General features: G+C 40.4%; 1 protein-coding gene across 8 annotated transcripts in view; it reads right to left on the bottom strand.

Moving 5' to 3' along the window:
• PATJ (PATJ crumbs cell polarity complex component) overlaps positions 1 to 16,340 on the bottom strand; it is a 371,435-nt gene extending 355,095 nt beyond the window's left edge. For 6 of the 8 annotated variants that reach the window (XM_045064632.1, XM_045064627.1, XM_045064628.1 and 3 more), the window contains exons 1-5: positions 16,188 to 16,340; positions 3,468 to 3,524; positions 3,199 to 3,365; positions 1,990 to 2,184; positions 548 to 687 (exon numbers count right to left, since the gene is read on the bottom strand). In XM_045064632.1, the coding sequence (XP_044920567.1) occupies positions 548 to 687; positions 1,990 to 2,184; positions 3,199 to 3,365; positions 3,468 to 3,489 (524 nt within the window). In that variant the 5' untranslated portion in view covers positions 3,490 to 3,524; positions 16,188 to 16,340. The remainder of the gene's footprint in view (positions 1 to 547; positions 688 to 1,989; positions 2,185 to 3,198; positions 3,366 to 3,467; positions 3,525 to 16,187) is intronic. The other 2 variants (XM_045064634.1, XM_045064633.1) reach the window with 1 other exon arrangement.
• Between the last annotated feature and the right edge of the window lie 4,989 nt (positions 16,341 to 21,329).

Genomic DNA, 21,329 nt, shown 5'->3' with positions numbered 1-21,329 from the left:
TCAGTGCAATAGGGGGGATCACACAGATTTGAGGAGGCTTTTAACTGACAAGAGAAGTACAGAACAGTATGATATGAGCACCGAAATAGTTGTTATAATTTTAAGTTTAATAAGCCACACAGTATGCAGAATGTGAATTTCAGTATTTCTATGTTACTGATCAGACGTAGCTAAGATACCACGTCCGACTGTGGGAGGGTATGGCAGAACGGAAAGCACACTAGCTTGGCCGTCAGACTGTCCTGGAATCGTATCATGGCTCACAGTTCCATCATCAGTAGCTCTGTGACTACAGGAAAAGCACTGGACCTCTCTGAACTTAGCCTTCTCACCTTCAGAACAGGGTAATGGCACTACTAGCTAGATGGCCGCCACAAGTACATGTGGAAATATCTGCTCAAGGCCTGACAAATGCATGTGGAAAGGGAACATGTTAGCTGCTACGGTTAACTGCTTTTATTACTAGTTTCTTACTCTCTTCAGAATAGTGTTTTCAGAACTGTCAAAGAAAAGATTAGCAAAATGCAAAAGGAAACATCCCCCTTACCTGTCTACTACACTCCCCGGCTGTACTTCCTTCACAAAGACATCAACTTGTCCCAGACTGTGACTTCTCAGGGCCACCACACTGAATCCAAGGCCTCCAGATGAAGGCCGCTCTATATCGATATATTCAATTTGCCGGCCCTAAAGGGGGATTTAAAAAAAAAAAAAAAGTCTACGAAGCAGATCTACCTAACCGTACCCTTTCCAAAGAACTGAAATTGCTATTTTTGTGAGCAACACAAAAAACAGCTTCTCCTAAGTCATCTCTGTCCAAAAAACTTAGCATTTCAGCAATAAATTATTTCTGGAAATCCTCTCACTTGATTATTTTCAGTAGGACGTAAGAGGGAGTGTGCAGTGTTCTGCAACCTCAGAGAATCAGAGAGAAATTTTCACACTTCATTCACATTATGAGATGAAGCCCAAACTGGGTGAAAACTCCTGAGAAAAACAACTTTTTCCAAAGTAAGTTCTAAATTACTTTTTACACTGCATTCTCTAAATTCTCTTCATGAAAAAAACATTTTTAAATGAAGAAAGCAAAATAGATATCAAAAATATGCTAGTGTTCAGCCTAAGTTAGAACCAGCTGCATTTGTTAGGATCCTGTTTTTAATTTTATTGTGATGAATTAATATTCCATTTTATTAGGTTTACGGAAAGGCCTCCATTCAAATGGGCTGTATGTGTAATGAACAAATATTTGATTGCTTTAAAATAACTGCATTTATGACATGAGAGCTTCATAAATATAATCACATAACAAAAGCATCACATAAAAATAATTATTAGTCAAATTAAGAGGATAGACTTATAAAGTCAAAAAAGGAATTAGTATAGATTATTTAAATATTATACCTTAAAGAGATTCTTTTTGATCTTAAAACTCGACTTTCATTTTTTAAGGACACCTATTAGAAGATGAGCTGAACAAAGACAAAACTAACACATCCAAAAATTCAACTGTCTATTTAATTTTTAATAGGTATTAGGGATAAAACTGGATTAGATTACTCTCTCAAACGTTTCCTGAGATTTCCCAAATCATATTAACTCTAACTCCCGTTAATTCTGTTTTGATAAAAAATTAAAAACAGTTTCAAAGGAAATTCTATCACTTCTTATAGACATCAATTTTCCTGTAATCGAAATCATAATCTTTCAAGTCCAGAAATGTGTCAAATTGGAGTAATTATCTAAAAACTCCTTACCACATACAGATATTTTCCTTGAGTAATTTTAAGCCAATAAATTTCTAATACACAGTTAGAAATAGTAGCAATCTCTCCTAACAAAATAAAAATGTGAGCAAACCACACAGAGTAGCAAATTTTAAGGCAAAAATAGAGTATTCTTCTTTTTAAAGAGGGAGTACTGTTTTCTTTCTTAATCTATAACAGAAGAAATACAGCTAAATAGTCCCATGACAAGATAAAACTTTACCTGAGCCATCTGTTGAATGACTGACTTAAAGTCTTCATTTGCCGACTTAGGAGTCCAAGGAAATAACCCAGAGACAGTCGAGTTATTAGAGGGTCTTTGGGCATTCCCATTAGGAATGGCACCATGTGTAAACACTAATAAACCTTTCCTAGAAAAATCAAAGTTGGCTGAACAATCTGAGGGTATGTGGCTGAGCTGTTGAAGAGAAAAACAAAAGAGAATCATTAGCAGAAACCTACAGAAAATAAATTATTTCTACTTAATAAATATTCTGTTGTACCCATTACATGTATAATTTGCAAATTAAATATTTAGACATGAGAAAAATAAGACACAGATATGTGAATCTATGTGTTTGTTAGGCTACAAATAGTTTTCATTTAGTATTACACAGAATATTTACTAGGTTAAAATGTATTGCTTCCTGGGGCTCAGTCCATGGAGTGTCTGACTTTTGGTTTTGGCTAAGGTCAAAATCTCAGAGTTGTGAGATCACAGAGTCTGCTTGAGACTCTCTCCCTCTCCTCTCCTTCTCCCTCTGACCTCTCCCAGCTAATGTGCTCTCTCTCTCTAAAATAAATAAATCTTGGGGTGCCTGAGTGGCTCAGTGTTAAGTGTCTGCCTTCGACTCAGGTCACAATCCAGGTCATGGGATTGAGCCCCGCCTATTTAAATAAGTACAACTTGGGGCGCCTGGGTGCCTCAGTGGTTTGGGCTGCTGCCTTCGGCTTGGGTCATGATCTCAGGGTCCTGGGATCGAGCCCCGCATCGGGCTCTCTGCTCCGCAGGAAGCCTGCTTCCCTCTCTCTCTCTCTCTGCCTTCCTCTCTGCCTACTTGTGATCTCTGTCTGTCAAATAAATAAAATAAAATCTTTAAAAATAAATAAATAAATAAATAAATAAGTACAACTTATATTCCAAAACAAAACACAACATTTATCATAAACATTTTAAGTAAGCTTTATGCCCAACATGGGGCTTGAACTCAAGACCCTAACATAAACGGTCACATGCTCTACAGAGTGGGCCAGCCAGGAAACCCCCATATATTCCTAAACTATCCATGCCAGTGCTACCTACAGTTCACAAATCCCAGTACAGTCTTCTTGCTGAATTAAGTGCACTTAGAGTTTGTCTGTCTCTGTCTCCTTCCATGTTTCTTTGCTGGTTTGAATATACTAATATGTAAAACCCTGATGAGTAACTTACTTGCCCTTTCAGTTGCCTGATGGACTGCTGAAGTGTGAGTATCTGATTGAAGAGAGGGCTCTTTAGTGTCTCATAAAACAGAGAGAGCTTCTCATTTTGTGATGTATCTCCCTTCTCCTGCAGTTTCATTTTTAGGCGATCAAGAACTTGTAGGACCTGCAATTTATCTTGTTTGAAGAAGGATAATCAGAGCACAAGTTAATCCCACTGTACCTTCCACTTCTGAATCAGTAATAAATTTACTGATAGAAGTACATTATCTAGTATACCTGGAGCGGGATTTTCAGGCATTTTGAATGATTGTCTTCAATCCCTTTTAAAGAAACCTAAAGAAAAATTTTAAAACACAAAAGATTTTCCATTAGTGTCTACTCATCTATAGTTCTGTAAAAAAATTATAGAAAATCTCAAGAACATGCTTCATCAAAAGACTTCACTCAAATTCAAATTAAAACTTGAGTAACCCACTAGGTTTCCTCAAACTAGAAAAATAAACACACGATTTGCTGAGTGTTGATGAAAACATGAAGCAACTGGAACTCTCGACATCACTAGCAGAAACGCAAAATGGCACATGCGCTTTAAAAAGTTGTCTGGTAGTTTCTTACAAAGTTAAAAATACACTTACCTTATGACTCAGCACTTCCACTCCTAAATCCTTACAAGGAAAAATAAAAATACAAACTCACAAAAAACCTATACATGAATATTGGTAGCATTTTTATTTATAGAATGTAAACAGAATTCTTGGGAATGAAAGCAAAAAACAACTACAAATATACACAACATGGATCGATCTCAAAAATACTATGTTGAGGGAAAGAAACTAAATAAAAAGCGGTTACAAACTGTATGATTCCATCCACATGAAGTTCAGTCTATAGTTATAGATTAGTTTACCTCAGCAGGGTAGAAAGGAGCTGACTGGGAAAGGATCTGAAGGAGTTTTTTGGGGTCATGGACATGTTCTAAGTTTCAAATGGGGTACTTTTTGTTTACACAGATGTATACATTTGTCCAAATACATTGACTTACATATTTTAAATCAGTATTTTTTGTATACAAATTACAAATTATACTTAAAGTTCATTTTGTTTAAAAAAAAAAAAAAGGATCCTGGGCTGGAAAAGAACATCTACATTAAGAGGTGAAGATTTTAGAGATTAGGGGGGGGGGGGAAACCCTAAGCAGCACACACAGTCCCAGATTCCTAGTAGTCATCTGAGTCTCCAAAAGGTAATCACCCAACATATTGCCATTATCTGTATTTTTAATTCCAGTAATTTGTTCAAACTAACCTAAAATGTAATGTGATCACAACTCAAAATTCCAGCAAATCCTCTGCGAAGACCAAACCGGCACTTTCACAGTAGTCATTTATACTAATGGTACTCCAGATTGTAGTGAACCATCAAAGAAACAGGAGTACTATACGGTGAAAATTCTCTTACATCAACTCTGCATACAGTTGCTGAATGAGGTCTTCATCTTCTAGTTCAAGGTCACTAAGTAGGAAAGGGTATTAAAACCCAGTAAGGGATGCCATCTGCATTGATAAAAGGTCCATGTATTCCATCTAAATGTTCACTGAACTGCTGAATAGACAAAACCGCTACTGATGAGCTCAGCATCTCAACTGTGCAAACTTTACCACTACCCATTGACAGGTAACAGTAACAAAAGATGGTTACCATGGCACTATCCTTTTCTATAGTAGTAGCCTAAGGTCCTAGAGGATTGACAAGAGCAGCTCTGTCTGTGGTCATTAATAGATCAACCTCTCTGAAAGAAAGAATGCAAGCGAAAAATAGGAAATATAATTTTTTTACTCTCAGACTGGCAATTTTTTAAAATTAATAATAGCATGTATTCTAGAGGCCATGAAAAAACAAGTGGGAATATAAATTTGCACAATCTCTTTTAGGAGAGCAACTTTAGCAATAGCTATCGATACATTAAATTTGCATTCTCTTTTACCCAGAAGAGCTACTTCTGAGGGTCTCCCTAAAAGAAATACTTGTAAAAGGGCATACAGATGTATTGTACAAGGATATTTACTTTATTGTTATGAACAAAACTCCAGGAAAAATTAATCTGGCAAAAGCAATCAGGCATTCTAATAAAGTAGGTCTGAATCCACTGAAATGAGAAGGGGAGGGAATCAGCTAACGGTAAGCCTGTGGCTCTCTCCTTTAGGGAAGGATTCCCAGCTTGATAATCAGAACCCCTTGCAAACACCCTAAAGGTTTTTGATAGCCCCTCATTTTTAAATGTCAGGAAATGTCTTAATTGCTTTTTGTAAATAATCTGAGAATGAATGGATTTAAGGGTCATGGCTAGAAGATACATAGACATTTTCTATTTGTGTAACTAATGGAGTATAAAACTCAGGATTCCCCAAACACCAAAGGTTTCCTTTGAGAAAAACATTTCTGTATATATTGTTGAGAACCTATCTAGTAACCCAAAACAAAAATGTGTCCTAAGGGGTGCCTGGGTGGCTCAGTGGGTTAAGCCGCTGCCTTTGGCTCGGGTCATGATCTCAGGTTCCTGGGATGGAGTCCCACATCGGGCTCTCTGCTCAGCAGGGAGCCTGCTTCCTCCTCTCTCTCTCTCTGCCTGCCTCTCTGCCTACTTGTGATCTCCCTCTGTCAAAACAAATAAAATCTTAAAAAAAAAAAAAATGTGTCCTAAGGTTGAATTTTACTCCTGTAAGCAAATTAAAAATTGTGGTTAAAGTCTGTCTATCAGAAATATATTTATAAATGATTTAATTCAACCTACACATAACTAGGTATTTTAAGTGTGTCGATAATGTCCTAAGAAGAAAAGTGCCATTTTTCGGCTGGGTACTCCTCTAGCAAGGAATGTCTGTCCCTACCTCCTGCCTGTAACCACTGAATCAGGAGTATGGTTTGGTGCTCATTCGGTGAGGTTTGATCTCATTCACATGAGAATGCTTTGACAATTCAATCCTCTATTTTAACACAAGGACATTATCTAACAGGCACAACTGAATAGGGAAAAGAGCAAGTTTCAGGGTATGAGCATTATTTGCTTTTTATAAGAAAAAGATATGTATGTGTGTAGGTTTCTAGATTGAGAAAGATAATTTCACAGTAATTAACTTCTGGAAAGTAGGGCACCTGGGTGGCTCAGTTGTTTAAGCGACTGCCTTCGGCTCAGGTCATGATCCTGGGGTCCTGGGATTGAGTCTTGAATTGGGCTCCCTGCTCAGTGAGGAGTCTGCTTCTTACTCTGACTCTACCCCCTGTTGTGCACTCTCTCTCTAAAATAAATAAATAAAATTTTAATTTAAAAAAATTCTAGAAAGTAGAAATGGGGATAGGAGATTTAAAAAAATTAACTTTACAGATTTTAGTGCTGTTTGAATTTTATTTTAAAAGCATGTCTTGGGGCACCTGTGTGGCTCAGCGGGTTAAAGCCTCTGCCTTGGCTCAGGTCACCATCCCAGGGTCCTGGGATAGAGCCCCACATGTGGCTTTCTGCTCAGCAGGGAGCCTGCTTCCTCCTTCCTCTCTCTCTCTCTCTGTCTGCTTCCCTGCCTACTTATGATCGCCAACTGTCAAATAAATAAATAAATAAAATCTTTAAAAAAAAAAAACATGTCTTATTTCGTAACTTAAAAACTAAAATAGGCAAAAAGATAATGGCTGAGAAGGTCTAATGAGAGAGCAAGCAGATACAAAGATAATAACAACACAATAGGATAATTATATTCTAAGGCATAACCATCAATTGCAGTGGTGTGGGCCATGGGCTAAGTGAAATCACAAAGGGAGATGGACTAAATTTGCGTGGGGATGTTTGGAACACTGGCAAGAGAACACATCAGAAACTTCTCTCGCAAAAGAGAAAGAATGTGGTGTAAAAGGAGTGGTCATTTGCCCTCATTTGCCTACAACCACCTCAGATTACCCAGCACCATTATGGATGCTGTTCCATTTCACTCCCAAAACTGCTGCAGTTATGAATGGACAGAAAAGAAGTGGCATATATATGTAACAGGTATTATTCAGCCATAAAAAAAGAATGAGACCTTGCCATCTGCAACAACATGGATGGACCTACAGGGTATCATGCTAAGTGAAACAAAACAAAGACAAATACCATATGTGTTTGTGTTTGTGGAATCTAAAACACAAAACAATGAGTAATCAAAAGAAAATCTCTTAAATACAGAGAACTGATGGTTGCTAGAAAGGAGGTGGGTAGAGGGATGGTTGAAACAGATAAAGCTGATTAACAGGTACAAACTTCCAGTTATAAATTTTTTTTATTTTTTTATTAATTATTTTTATTAACATAGAATGTATTATTTGCCCCAGGGGTACAGGTCTGTGAATCATCAGGCTTACACACTTACAGCACTCACCATAGCAGGTAACTTCCCCAGTGTCCATCACCCAGCCACCCTCTCCACAACCCCTCTCCCCTCAGCAACCTCAGTTTGTTTTGTGAGATTAAGAGTCTTTAATGGTTTGTCTTCAAAATTTAAAAAAAAATTTTAAGTGTCACAGTTTGAATGACATGTAGGGCTACCCTGGGTAAGTGGTTCTCAAATTTTAGCATGCATCAGAATTAACAGGAAGGCTTATGCAAACACAAGTTGCCAGGGCCCACCCCTGGAGTTTTTTGTTTGTTTTTGTTTTTTATTTGACAGAGAGAGATCACAAGCAGGCAGAGAGACAGAGAGAAGGGGGAAGCAGGCTTCCTGCTGAGAAGAGAGCCCGATGGGATAAGGGGCTCAATCCCAGGACCCGGAGACCATGACCTGAGCAGAAGGCAGAGGCCCTAACCCACTGAGCCACCCAGGCGCCGCCCACCCACCCCCGTCCCCCGCGAGAGTTTTTGATTCTGCAGGTCTGAAGTGAACCAGAGAATCTGCATTTCTAACAAGTTCCCATGTGATCCTGACACTGCTAGCCCAGAGACCACATTCTGAGAACTACTATATACAGGTGTAAAAGCTCATGAATTTCTATGAGACTATTAACTAGTTTTAAATGACCTAGGTATCTAAAAATAGGACCAAAAAAAAAAAAAAAAAACCCACCCAGGGTTGTTTTTGTGTTTGTGTGTGGGGTTTTTTTTGTTTTGTTCGTTTGTTTTTCTGCAAGTGTAGACGGCAAATTGATGCTTGGCTCACAAAGAGAGAAGTCCCAAAATTGGGAATAAGCATTTAGAAACCACATAATGTGGCAGTGTAATGTTGATCTATCCAATTTAGTAATAAAACTTTGACTTACTTTTTCTTTTTTAAATTTCATTTTTCTAACAATTCCTTTTTCTGATAACTGATTACAAAAGTATCAGTTCTTGGAAGACTGTGGGTGCAGGGGAACCCTGATCTCTTATCACTGACAGCTTAAGAAGCACAGACTTAAACAGACTTTGAGAGGGTCCTTGTAAATAATGCGAAGTAGACTGGTCTTTATCCTGTAAGCAACAGGAAGTAATTAAAGGCTTTTGAGTTGGGAGGTACTGAGTCCAGATTTCTATTTAAAAAGGTAATTCTGGTAATAGGATAGATTAGCAGCCTTCAAACATTTTTAAATACACATTCCCATCAGTGAGAATATGGTGACCATTCACCTTATTTTTTATAATTATATATATATATAACTATTTACATGTCATATGTTTTAAACTATACATAAAATTTTAAATGTCATGACAGTAAGATAGAAACACTAAAAAGCAAGGTTTTATGTCCTCTTCCTACCATCCCAATGGATCCTTCTGTATATTTTGGAAACCACAGTGGTACAGTATCCCTCAGTAAGGTTTAAGAGAAGAAACTGGGTGGCAATTTAACCTTCTGACTCATACTTAATAAAGGCTAAACCTTGTCCACCATGCAGGCATGGAAAATTACTGCAGTCCATGGTGTTAGGTAATATCTAGGGAAGAGGACTAAAGCCTTAAAAATATGAGGACAGAAGGAAGAAATATAGTAATTCTACAGCTCAACAACCAGTAAGCAGCACACAGGCTAAAAATCTTCAATCAAACCACCTTGAACTATTTGTCTAGACTGACAAACAGAGCTTACAGCAAGGAATCTCAAGTTTGTTTAAACATGGTAAAGCGGAGTCTAACTTGTCAGAGATGGGCCACCTAGAATCGGTCATAGGTGATATTAAAATGCCACCGTGTGCCGCTGTCCTCCCAGTGCTACAGCCTCCAGAGAAGGCGTAGTTATTATGCTCAGTGGCTTCTACTCCATCATTGATCAGGAGAGTCTGAGCTATGAATTTTTCATGCCTGGTTCACTGTAGGATTTGACTGAAGGAAATTATAATAATATTGTGGCTTTTCTTTATACCCAGGCCTTTAGCCATTACCAATTAATGGAATATATGAAAAAAAAAAAGCTGATGCAGAGATAGAAATTTAATTTGATTTAAATTTCTAGGTGGAGGAAACTTACTGAATAGATTTATTAACCTCCTCTGTTCAAGAATTTAAGTGAACTAAAACCCTGAAAAACATACTTTTCAGATTCCCAATAGCTCACAGAATAGAGACCTTATAAGACACCTTATACTCCTATCATGAAAATTTGGGAGAAAAAGATCACTGGCAATCAGTTTGGCAAAGTACAGGTATTCAGCCTCTAACTGCAGATATGAATTGGAAGATCACAAACTCCTCACTGGGAATTCCCCAGATCCAGAGGGAATGAGGGAGTTTGAACAATATGAAAGCTATTAACTATAAATGAAGTCAGGATTTCAGAAGTTATTCAAAAATATAAGTCCACAAACAACTTAAAAAGTTTTTGTTTTTATTAAGAGAGATTTTATTTATTTTTGCAAGAGAGAGTTAGCTCCAGCAAGAGGGTGGGGGGCAGAAGGAGAGGTAAGGGAAGAGGGAGAAGCAGACTCCCTGCAGAGCAGGAAGCCCAATGCGGGGATTCAATCCCAGGACTCTGGGATCATGACCTGAGCTGAAGGCAGACACTTAACAGACTGAGCCACACAGATGCCCAACACCTTACAGTTTCTATTGCTTCCTTTGAAGTGCAAAGCTCAGGTAGTATCTAATTATCACGCCTTTGTCCCCAAAGCTCAGCATTTGTGAGGTAGCAATTAAATGGGAAACAAACTCTCCTAGCCAAAGTAAACACATCTGCCACCATGCTAATAGAGATTCAAGACCGTTGTCACAGTCTTGTGTCCTTATCAAACGACAAGGCCTTTTGTAATCCCTTAGATACAAAAGATAATATATTTTTGGCTGCTGCCAAACCACTACATTCCTGGAATTCTGGGAACATATATAAATTCCAGAACAACCCTGACATTTTGGGAACCATATGCTTAAGCCATAACCAATGCTTAATTAAGTGCACTTAATGCTAGATATTCAGGACATGTTGAAATTGAAGATGAAAGATACTGTGTTAAACTCAGAATCAGAATTGAAAATTAGGGTGCCTGGGTGGCTCAGTGGGTTAAAGCCTCTGTCTTCGGCTCAGGTCATGATCTCAGAGCCCTGGGATCCAGCTTAGCAGGGGGCCTGCTTCCTCCTCTCATTCTGCCTGCCTCTCTGCCTACTTGTAATCTCTGTCAAATAAATAAATAAAATCTTTTAAAAAAAAAATTTAAAAAAAGAACGGAAAATTGAGTCAGTTCTTCAGAATAATTCAGTTGGCTAAATACTAATCCTTACTGAACTATTCAAAGTTAATCAATGCATATCAATATTCTGCCTGTGCCTTGGCCACTGAGTGAGAACACTGTTTCGTGGTATGCTTTTGTATTTCTGTTGGCGGCAGTTTTCTCTAATTATGGACGAAAAAAAACAAAAACAAAAACAAAAATCTGGGCAATTTTCACATTTAGGGATCTCTGTGTAGCCAGTCCCTCACTGAAAGGGCCCAGGCATTCATAAATGAGTAGTTTCTACCTCAAATATTCTGTTCAATGCTCCCCACAAGGTAGGCTGTATGCCCTTCTCTTCAGAAATATGGTGATGGCATTTTTGCCATGCTTCTGGTATTCAAAAACAATCCTAGCAAATCGTGAAATACACCAAACTAGGCTTCCCATCAATGTTCACCTCCTCTCCTTCCTCCTGACCTTCTCCCCCAGACCATTTAATCTGTTACTAAATCACATAATTCACCTTTTGGTGTCCACTACGCACCAAATGCAAGGACATTCTGTAAAACATCTCATTTATCTTAACAAGGTAGTATTATCACCCCCATTTTGCAGATGCAGGGAACTTGCTACAATTTCAAAAAAACAAGGAGGAAATTTCACCTTGGAAGGAGGAAAAGTCAACTGTTAATGACTTTAAAAATGAGAGCCGGCTATTTCACATTTTCAACAGCGAGAGAGTGTTTGTCAACCTAACCCTCAATATCCACTTAATTCACCTCCCTCTCCTACCACACTCTGGTCCTGGAGCTTCATTAGAACTCCAGAAAGTAACTCCAAGAGGACTGACTGCCCGTTTCAAGCAGGAGCCTTACCCAACCCCTATTGTCAAAGTCACCCCCATCCATTAGGGGTTAAAACTAAATGAAAACAGGTCTGCCCCTGACAGATACCTACTAACCAGGCAAGATGTGCAGAGCACCAAAACAAAGGGCAGGACTTTTGGTTCTGTTTTTAAGAGTAAGACCAACATGAGAGAATGCTCATCTCACAGAGAGTTTACTTTTTTTTTCTTTGTAAGTTTATTTACTCAATCTCTACACCTAACATGAGGCTTGAACTCACAACTCCAAGATCAAGAGTCACATGCTCCTCCAACTGAGGCAACCAGGTGCCCCTTAGGAACTTCTTTTAATCTGAAGGCAGCTCTATAAATCCATGTTATCAATATACAGATAATCCAAATCTGAAAATCTTTAAAATACACACTACCTTTGTTTATAATATTGTTGTTCAACATGTTTTTAAACTATAAGTGATCATACTGTATATTTATCCTTCAGCAATTTGTTTTACCTTATCCTTAAAGTTTTATGATTAGTCATGAGAATATAGGATATATGCAGCTTCTCTTCATTCACTGCAACAACTACATTCCACTGTAGGAATCCATGATTTTCTCCCCCAACCTCCTGCGAATAAGCATTTAGATTGTTTCCTATTGGTCACAAACACAAAAACAGGATTAGAACGTAATACCTACTTCATTAATCTACTGTTTTCCAGTTGATTCAATCAGCAATTCATAAAACAAGGAAGATTCTATAGCCTAGGAACTTTGAAATCCTGGAGACCTGGGATCTACAGCTGGGACCAGCTCTGTGTTCTTGCACCAATTGTTTAAATTTCCCTTTACCTCAGATTTCTCATTTGTAAAATAGAGTAAATGAAAATTATTACATATTTACCATTGAAAGGACGAAATAAGGTATTGGAAAACATGTATTCTGGCACACAGTGTACCTTCAATACAGAGTAGCTACTATTGTTAACAACCTCTTCTGGGGTGCCTGGGTGGCTCCACTGGGGATCTCCCTTCCATTAGGTCAGGATCCCAGGGTCCTGGAGTTGAGCTCCAAATCGCATCAGGCTGCGTGCTTGGTGGGAAGCCTGCTTCTCCCTCTCCCACTCCCCCTGCTTGTGTTCCCTGTCTCTTGGTATCTCTCTCTGTCAATAAACAACCACCACCACCTCTCCTTTCAATCAAAATTATTTAAGGTACTTCAGGAGCTTCAAAAAACTAATAATTTTTGGGGGGTTCCTGGGTGTCTCAGTGGGTTAAAACTCTGCTTTCGGCTCAGGTCATGATCCCAGGGTCCTGGGATCGAGCCCCACAGCCGGCTCTCTGCTCAGCGGGAAGCCTGCTTTCCTTCCTCTTTTTCTGCCAGCCTTTCTGCCTACTTGTGTTCTCTGTCAAATAAATTTAAAAAAAAAAATTTTTTTTTTTAGCTGAGATTTTGCTATGTACTCCATAATGATTATTTCTCAGAAGACTGAACAACAAAAATGTTCAGTAATGCAACAAATATGGGGGGGAAGGGAGAGTAGGAAGGCTGATAACCTGGGAATTTGAAAAACCTGTTTCTAAGTAGGAATTTAAGTGCTTCAGTCCACTAAGCCCTCTCAAGGATAAAAATTCTCATACTGAATCCTAACCCAGTGCTGTTCAACAGAAAAATGTGAGCCACAGAAGTAACTCCAATTTTTCTAGTAGCTGCATGAAAAAAGCTAATAGCAATAGGGAAAGTTAACTTTAGTCATGTATTTTACTTCACCCAATATATACAATCATTTCAAGATGTATATAATTTTTTTAAAATGAGGTATTTTACTTTTTGCTTTACACTAAATCTTCAAAATCTGATGTGTCTTTTACATTTGCAGCATGTGTCCAGCCCAATCTGCCCTACATGAAGTGTCGGACAGTCACATGTGCAAAGAGTTAACCAATCTGACAGCACAGTATTAACCCATGGTTTGCCAGAAAGATCCCTGTACAGTGTTTTTAGCAAAGACTTCTGGATTACCAGTTAACATAGTTTCAATGCCTCTTATCAAAATAACTCACAAAACTTTGGTTCTTCCCAATAAAAATAGCTCAACTCCATAATTTTAACAGAAGTTATCACAGTGGAGGAGCAAAGAGCAGGAGAATCATGACTCACAGTTTATAAGACACATTCTTAACAAGGATTTAATTTCAACCTCCCCGAAGTTCAGAGAAGTAGATCATTTACAGATGGGAAAACAGAGGAGCAGGGTTAAGTGACTCGCCAAGTCCTATGGTAAGTGGATCCAATACCCGTCTCCGGGCTCCACAGGCCGCACAGTTGTACAAACGCAAAACATTAAGTGGCCTCTTCATCTTCAGCAGAGATCTAGCCCATGACTGAAATAAGGGTATTGACAGGCTCTAGATTTCTATTTGCATCAGAACTTCAAATGAGGGTTTTAAAAAAAGGCATCCAAATCTGCGCAAAACATCTGAGTATGAAAAAAACCACAGCAATGGTCAAGCAATCACGAATATAAAGGTGGACTAGTACTCTCAAAAATTTACTACCCAGGTGAGCAAAATCTTTACAAATTAAACCCCATTTTGGTCTCCCCAACCTAATGTATTTTTGTTAAACAAAGCACGTAAACTCAAAACTACTTGGCTGTTTAGCTTAAGGATCATTACAAAATGTTTTTAAGTAAAAATGCAATTATAAGGATGACTGAATGTTGAATCTCTACAAATCACAAGGTTCTAGTAGTGAATTCACCATGGGAAAATACACAGCTTTCCCTTTTTAAGAATACTAACCAAAAGACAATATACCAGAATTTTATTAGTGGTTACTTTCAGTGGTAGGTGGGTTTGTCTACTTTCTCCAGTTTTCTCCAGTGAATATAGGTTAGCTTTATAGTTTAATATTAATACAGTACTTAAACTTACTAAGGCCTTCAGAAGTGCCTTGTTTGGCTCAGCGGGTAGAGCACAGTAACACCTGATTTCTCTGGGAGGGGAGTTTGAGTCCCTATCTTGGGGGTAGAGTTTACTTTAAAAATAATAAAATAAATATACATACTAAGGCCTCTAAACACAGATAAGAGCTTAATATAATTTCTTTTCCATTTACACACAACTATTATTCTAATGCCAAGCACATCTCATGTGACTGTTAACAGGGTCTCGATTAGCAAATCTCTCCAGACCAGAGTTTACAAATTCTGTCTTATAAAGTACCTTCCAGCGCTGATATTTATTACCTTTTTAATTATTTTAAATTTTTAATAATCCTTATATACGCCGTAGGGGCCTAGAAACATCAAGTTCATTTTAGTTCAAAGTCACAATCCTCCCTTTTTCCTGATATTGCACACTGAAGCAATTTGCGTTTTTACACCCACTAGCTTTTTTTCTAAAAAAAGATGTGTACAAACGAATTGGCAGTCTATAGGAGCTTAGACACTCTAGAATGCGGTATCAACCATAGTCGGCATAACTGAGATTTCTTTTTCTTCTAGGTCTCCAGAGGCTACTTCATTAAGAAACACTTGTTTGTGGCGCACCTATCAATGGCCAGACTCTAAACACACCTGAGCAACTTAGAGAAATAGGGCCCTGAAAGGCGAACGCTCTCAATCGCAGAGTCAAAACCAGTAAACAACTAATTTGAATCCAAAACGATACGAGCCATCTGGACATATGACAAAGTGCCAAATGAACACTCCTGGGGGAGATTAATTTGGCACACCTCCTAGGTGTGCCACGAGGGTCGGGGCTCTCGGGGTGAGGGGAGGGGGAGGATTTGAAAATGTTTTCCTCAGCTTGACTTAAAGCAGGAATCCAGCAATGTCCCCACAGCCCGGAGGCCACAGTACTTTCCGTCTGATCTTCCCCCGTCTGAAAAGTGAGGCTAGCAGAGCCCAAGCCTGACCGCGGGCCTGGGAACTCGGCTACGTGACCACCCGGGTGGGGCCGGAGCTAGGCGATCCTCTCAGATAAGATCTGGGAACCCCCTCCTCCTCCGGGCCCCCGCGGCAGGCCACCACCTGTTCACTCCTCTCACCGTCACCAGTGGAGGAAAAGAGTCCGCCCAGCTCTGGGGCCAAGCGCAGGCACCGATCCGGGTGCAAAATTTGATCCCTGCCAACCCCAGAACAGAAGTGGGCCGAGATTTGAGGGCCGGCAGGGCCTGGCGAGGCTGGGCGGCTCCGCGGCGGGCGGCCCGCGGCGAGCTCAGCACGGAGCTGGGTGGGGGGCGGGGGTTGGGGGAGGGGCACGGTGGAGTCACCCAGGCCGGACGCAGAAGGACTGCGCTCCGCGCCCACTGTGGGCCTGGAGGGGCGCCCAGCAGCGCCCTGGCGCTCCCGTGTCCACCTCCTCCCGGAGGGCGGGCGCAGAGTGCGCCAGCGGCAGGGGAGGCGGGCTCCCACGCAGGAAGGAGAGCTGCCCCCCGCCGACCTCGGGACTCAGGGACTACCACGCCGCCCTGCGAGCGCCCGCGTAGCTGGGACCCCCCGCTTTACCTGGTCCGACGGAGGGTCGGGAGCGAGCGAGCGGGCGGGCGGGCACGACGCCGGCCCTCCCTCACCTGGGCGGAAGTGAACGGGGCAGGGTAACCGCGCCTCACCTGGCAGGCCCTTCCCTAGCACCGACCCTCCCCGCCTGGGGCGGGGCGCCGGGGTGGCGCGGGTGAGGGGGCGGGGGGAGCCTGGGCCGCGGGAGGCCGACTCTGGGGAGGAGGAGTGCGGGGGCGGCGGAGTTTCCTATTTTCGGCAGGTGAAATTCGTCTGGGCGCGGGAGGGTTAAAGAGCCTGGAAAAGGTGGAGTCTAGGGGCCCAGTGGCAGTTGTAACGCCTGGTGGTGGGGGCAGCCCGTGCTAAAGGGGTGGGGAGGTCCTGCCGGACAGGTGTTATTAAGAGGGCTGGGCAGAGAGGGAGTCTCAAAGGCAAGCTAATGAAAGGATGTTGATGAAAACATGATCAGAACTAATTAGTCCCCATTGTGCCTTTCCTTTCTGCTAACCCAACATAAAACTCGTAAGAAGTATAGCTGGGGAAATTTAGTTGGGGGAAATAAAGGAATCTGGCAATATTTGTCTGCAATATGCAGGGCACTCGCTTATATACACTGATGCGGGAAATAAGGGCAGAGGAGAAATATTAAATTTTCCTGCCACCTATAGCCCACTGACAAGTCCTTGAAACAGGCAGTGGCTTTCCTCTAGGAACTCAGATGCCTGGATATTAATACTCTCCTAAGGGCAAGCAGCAATCTTAGCTGGCCCCTACAATCCTGTAAGTCTACTTTAACAGAAAAATTTCTGGGGTGCCTGGGTGGCTCAGGTCATAATCCCAAGGTCCTGGGATCCAGCCCCGCATCAGGCTCCCTGCTCCAGGGGAAGTGTGCTTCTCCTTCTCCCACTTCCCCTGCTTGTGTTCCCTCTCTAGCTCTCTCTGTCAAATAAATAAACATAATCTTTAAAATTTTTTTTCCTTTGGAATCTTCCTTTATGTCTGCCCAGCAAGATACACATTGGCAATCATCCTCCAAGCCTATGACCCCTGACAGAGGGTTTACTAAAGGACAGTAAATGACCTTTCCTAACAGTAGCTAGTTCCCTCCAGACCCTGGAGGCTTAAGCTATCTCTCACTCCCTCCCAACTTCAATGTGTATAATGAGGCCAGCCACTCCTCATAACCCCAGGGAAGATTTTTCTGCTCAAAGGTCCCGTCACCATGCTTTAATAAAACCACCTTTTTGCACCAAATACATCTCAAGAAATCTTTCTTACCGTGGGCTTGGAACCCTAACATCTTTCCTACCTCATTTTCCGTACCTCATTTTCTCTGTGAAGAAACTGCACTCCTCATTGGTGAAGGAATTTGTCCAAAGTTGGGGACCTACTCGGGATCTTCTGACTCTTAAGTCCTATTTAACTTCACTATATATTGTAACATTTTTATTCTTGGTATCACAACATTGACATTGAGAAAGATGTGTATAAAATCTATAATTCCACTCTCTTTAATTATTCCATTCTCTTTTCTGTAACTAACTTGAGAATTTTGATGATAGGCCTTTTACTTTGTATAATAAGTTCCATGCATTAGCCATCAAGAAAATCAGTCTTCAGGTCAGTAGCCATTGAACGGATGCAATATTTGTTAGGCACTGTGATTGACTCTATAAAATGTTAAAAAAAAAAAAAAAAAAGGAATACCTATCCTCAAGGAAGATGAGGCATATATACAAAACAATTGCAACATAAGAACATTTGTTGTAAGATAAAGCACTTGGCACTTAACAGTGTTGTTAGTTTGCTTGTTTTAAAGGAAATATTTCTTGCTAGGCCCGGTCCAGCTTCTCAGGAACTAAGAAACTCTTAAGGGAAATACATTTCTACAATAACTTAGATTACCAAATGGAATGAACCCAGAACTTGCAGAAAATAGACAATGCTGTCGAAAGCATCTCTTAGGACTGAAACAGGTTTTGAACAGGTATTTGGGATAAACGTAAAATGGAGAAGTCACTGGTACATCTTACAGGTGGAGACCTCGCTTGAAGCATCACCTAGGAAGCATTGGGTCTCTTCTTCGTCTAATATTTAATGGTGGTTATGAACATATTTTTCCTCTTACCCAAAAAATAATGTGACTTTAAATTGATTGTTTAACAAAATTCAAGCTTCTTTGCTTAATATGCAAGATCCTTTAAACTCTCCTTCCTCCTGTAGAGTCTTCAACCTAATAATCTCCAAACAAGCCTAGTGCAGGTCCTTGGAGTCACACAAGGGCTTCTCTGTGGGTTATTTCTCCCCTTTCCCAAGCCTGGAAGGTCCTAAAAAGCCCCACCCTTCCCTCAGGGCTAGATTCAAGTCTCACCTCTAAAAAGGCTACTTCCTGGTGACCCCAGCAAACCATCGCTACCACATTTCATCTAATTTCTCCACATTTTTGTGTTGATTTAATATGAGATTTCCTTTGGCTTTTACCTGGAATTTAAAAACATTTTTAAAAACTTATTTAAATATATTGTTTAACAAGTGTACTCTATGATAAACATTTTGGGCACTGAGTTGGTTTTGTTTATTTTAACCCCTGAGAACACTCAAGAGCGTCTTATTCATAGAATGACGAAGATGAACCAAAATTTTAAGAACATCTCTGTGAAATCAGAAGATCTGAACTTGAAACCTGACTCCACCATTTCTGAAAATATGTGATTTTGGCAAGTTACTTAACCCTTCTAATTCTCATTAGTGAAATTGAGGTAACAGGGCTTACTTCATATGGTAGTTTCGAAGGTTAAATGAAGAAATCCATGTACTGGGGCACCTGGGTGGCTCAGTCAGTTAAGTGTCCACCTTCGGCTTAGGTCATGATCTCTGGGTCCTGGGATGGAGCCCTGGGTGGGGCTTCCTGCTCAGTAGGGAGTTTCCTTCTCACTCTCTCGCCTTCTGTCCTTCCCCACTTCTGGTTCTGTCTCTCAAATAAATAAATAAAATCTTTAAAAAGAAAGAAAGAAAGAATGAATGAATGAATGAAAGAAAAAAGAAAGTAAGAGAAAGAAAGAAATGCATGTATTGCATATACCTGACACACAGAAAGTACTCAATAAATAAAGCAACGCATAGATGGGAATGACCTTGACAGATACTGGTGACAACCAGGAGACAGCCAAGAGTAGCAAATAAAGTGAGACCAGGGCAGATGGAGGAGGACCAGAAAATATTTCTGGAAACTTTAGGTTACGAAACTTTATCCTTTATCTATAAAAAATTAAAGAACCACTGAAAAACTTTTGAATAGAATGTATCTATCATAACATTTAATTTCTGATGTTTATTCTTTTAAAAACTTTTTTCTTTTTAGAACTTTTAGGGTCATAGCAAAACTGAAAGGAAGGTATCAAGATTTCCCTTATACCTCTCACTCCCACACATGCATGGCCTTCTGTATCAACATCCCCCACCAGAATGGTATGTCTGTTACAACTGATTAAACTCAATTGACCAATTATAATCACCCAAAGTCCACTGCTTACATTAAGGTTCCGCTCTTGGTGTTGTACATTCTAGAGGCTTAAACAAACGTATAGTGACATGTATCCACAGTTACAGTATCATGCAGAATATTTTCTCTGCCTCAAAAATCCTCATTGTCCTCTGCCTATTCATCCCCCACTCCACCCCTAACTCCTGGCAGCCATGAATCTTTTTTTTTTTTTTTGAAGATTTTATTTATTTATTAGACACAGAGAGAGAGATCACAAGTAGGCAGAGAGGCAGGCAGGGGGTGGAGAGAGAAGCAGGCCCCCTGCTGAGCAGAGACCCCCCCGATAAGAGGCTCCATCCCAGGAGCTGAGATCATAACCTGAGCAGAAGGTAGAGGCTTAACCCACTGAGCCACCCAGGAGCCCCAAATCTTTTTATTCTCTCTGTAGTTTTGCCTTTTCCAAAATGTCAGATAATTGGAATAATACAGTATATAGAATTTTTACACTGGCTTCTTTTACTTAGAGATATGCATTGAAGGGGTACCTGGATGGTGCAGTCGGTTGGGCTCCTGACTCTTGATTTTAGCCAGTGTTATGGTCTCAGGGTCCTGGGATCAAGCCCTGCGTCAGGCTCCACTAGGTGCAGGGTCTGCTTGGGATTCTCCCTGTTTCTTTAGCCCCTCCCACCTATGCTAGCGCTCTATCTGAAAATAAATAAATACATCGTTAAAAAAAAAACTATTTTAGAAATATGCGTTTAAGATTCCTCTATGTTTTCTCATGGCTTTATAGCTCTCTTTTTTAAAGCACTGCATAAATGCCATTGTCTGGATATACCACAGTTCATACATTCACCTACTGAAGGACATCTTAATTGCTTCCAAGTTTTGGCAATTATGAATAAAGCTGCTATAACATCTATGTGCAGGTTTTTGCATAGACATAAGTTTTCAACTCCTTTGGCTAAATGCGTTGTAACTGAATAATGAAGACCCCCAAAAGAAGCCTAGTTTACTACCCCAGCAAAGGGGAGGAAGATTTTCTCCTTGCCTGGCAATAGCCCAGACAACGAGAAACTGCCATAGATCAGCTAATGAGAAACCATCATCACCCTAAACTCTCACTTGCCTCCAATGGACCTTTGTTCAAAGCATCCCCTCCCAGCTTCCTCCTTTTTCTCTATAAAGTAGCATTCATCTCTTTTGTTCTCCCAATTTGATAATGGTTTGCCATAGCTTGCATGCCTCAAATTGCAATTCCTCTGCTATTTCTGAAAAACCAAAACCAAAACCAAAAAAACCCCACCCATTTTGCTAGTGAAGTAACTGTTTTGTTTTCAAGGTCAACAACACCAAAGAGATTAAGTAGGATTTTGAATGAGATTTTGAATATGGTATAATAGGTTTTTCTTTTTTTTTGATGAAAGATTAATCAGAAGCAGTATTTAAAAAATGGATTGACAAACTTAGAGGGCCTAGAATCAAAAAGAAGGAAGAGGGGCATCTGGGTGACTCAAGTCATTAAGAGTCTGCCTTTGGCTCAGGTCATGATCCTGGGGTCCTGGGATCAAGCCCCCTATCAGACTCCCTGCTCAGTGGGAAGCCTGCTTTTCCCTCTTCCACTCCCCTTGCTTGTGTTCCCTCTCTCACTGCCTCTCTATCAAGTG

This window comes from Mustela putorius, unplaced genomic scaffold (assembly GCF_011764305.1).
Source record: "Mustela putorius furo isolate JIRA1106 unplaced genomic scaffold, ASM1176430v1.1 tig00003853_pilon_pilon_pilon, whole genome shotgun sequence".
Classification (NCBI taxonomy): domain Eukaryota; kingdom Metazoa; phylum Chordata; class Mammalia; order Carnivora; family Mustelidae; genus Mustela; species Mustela putorius.
This window is presented reverse-complemented; position numbering and strand designations above follow the sequence as displayed.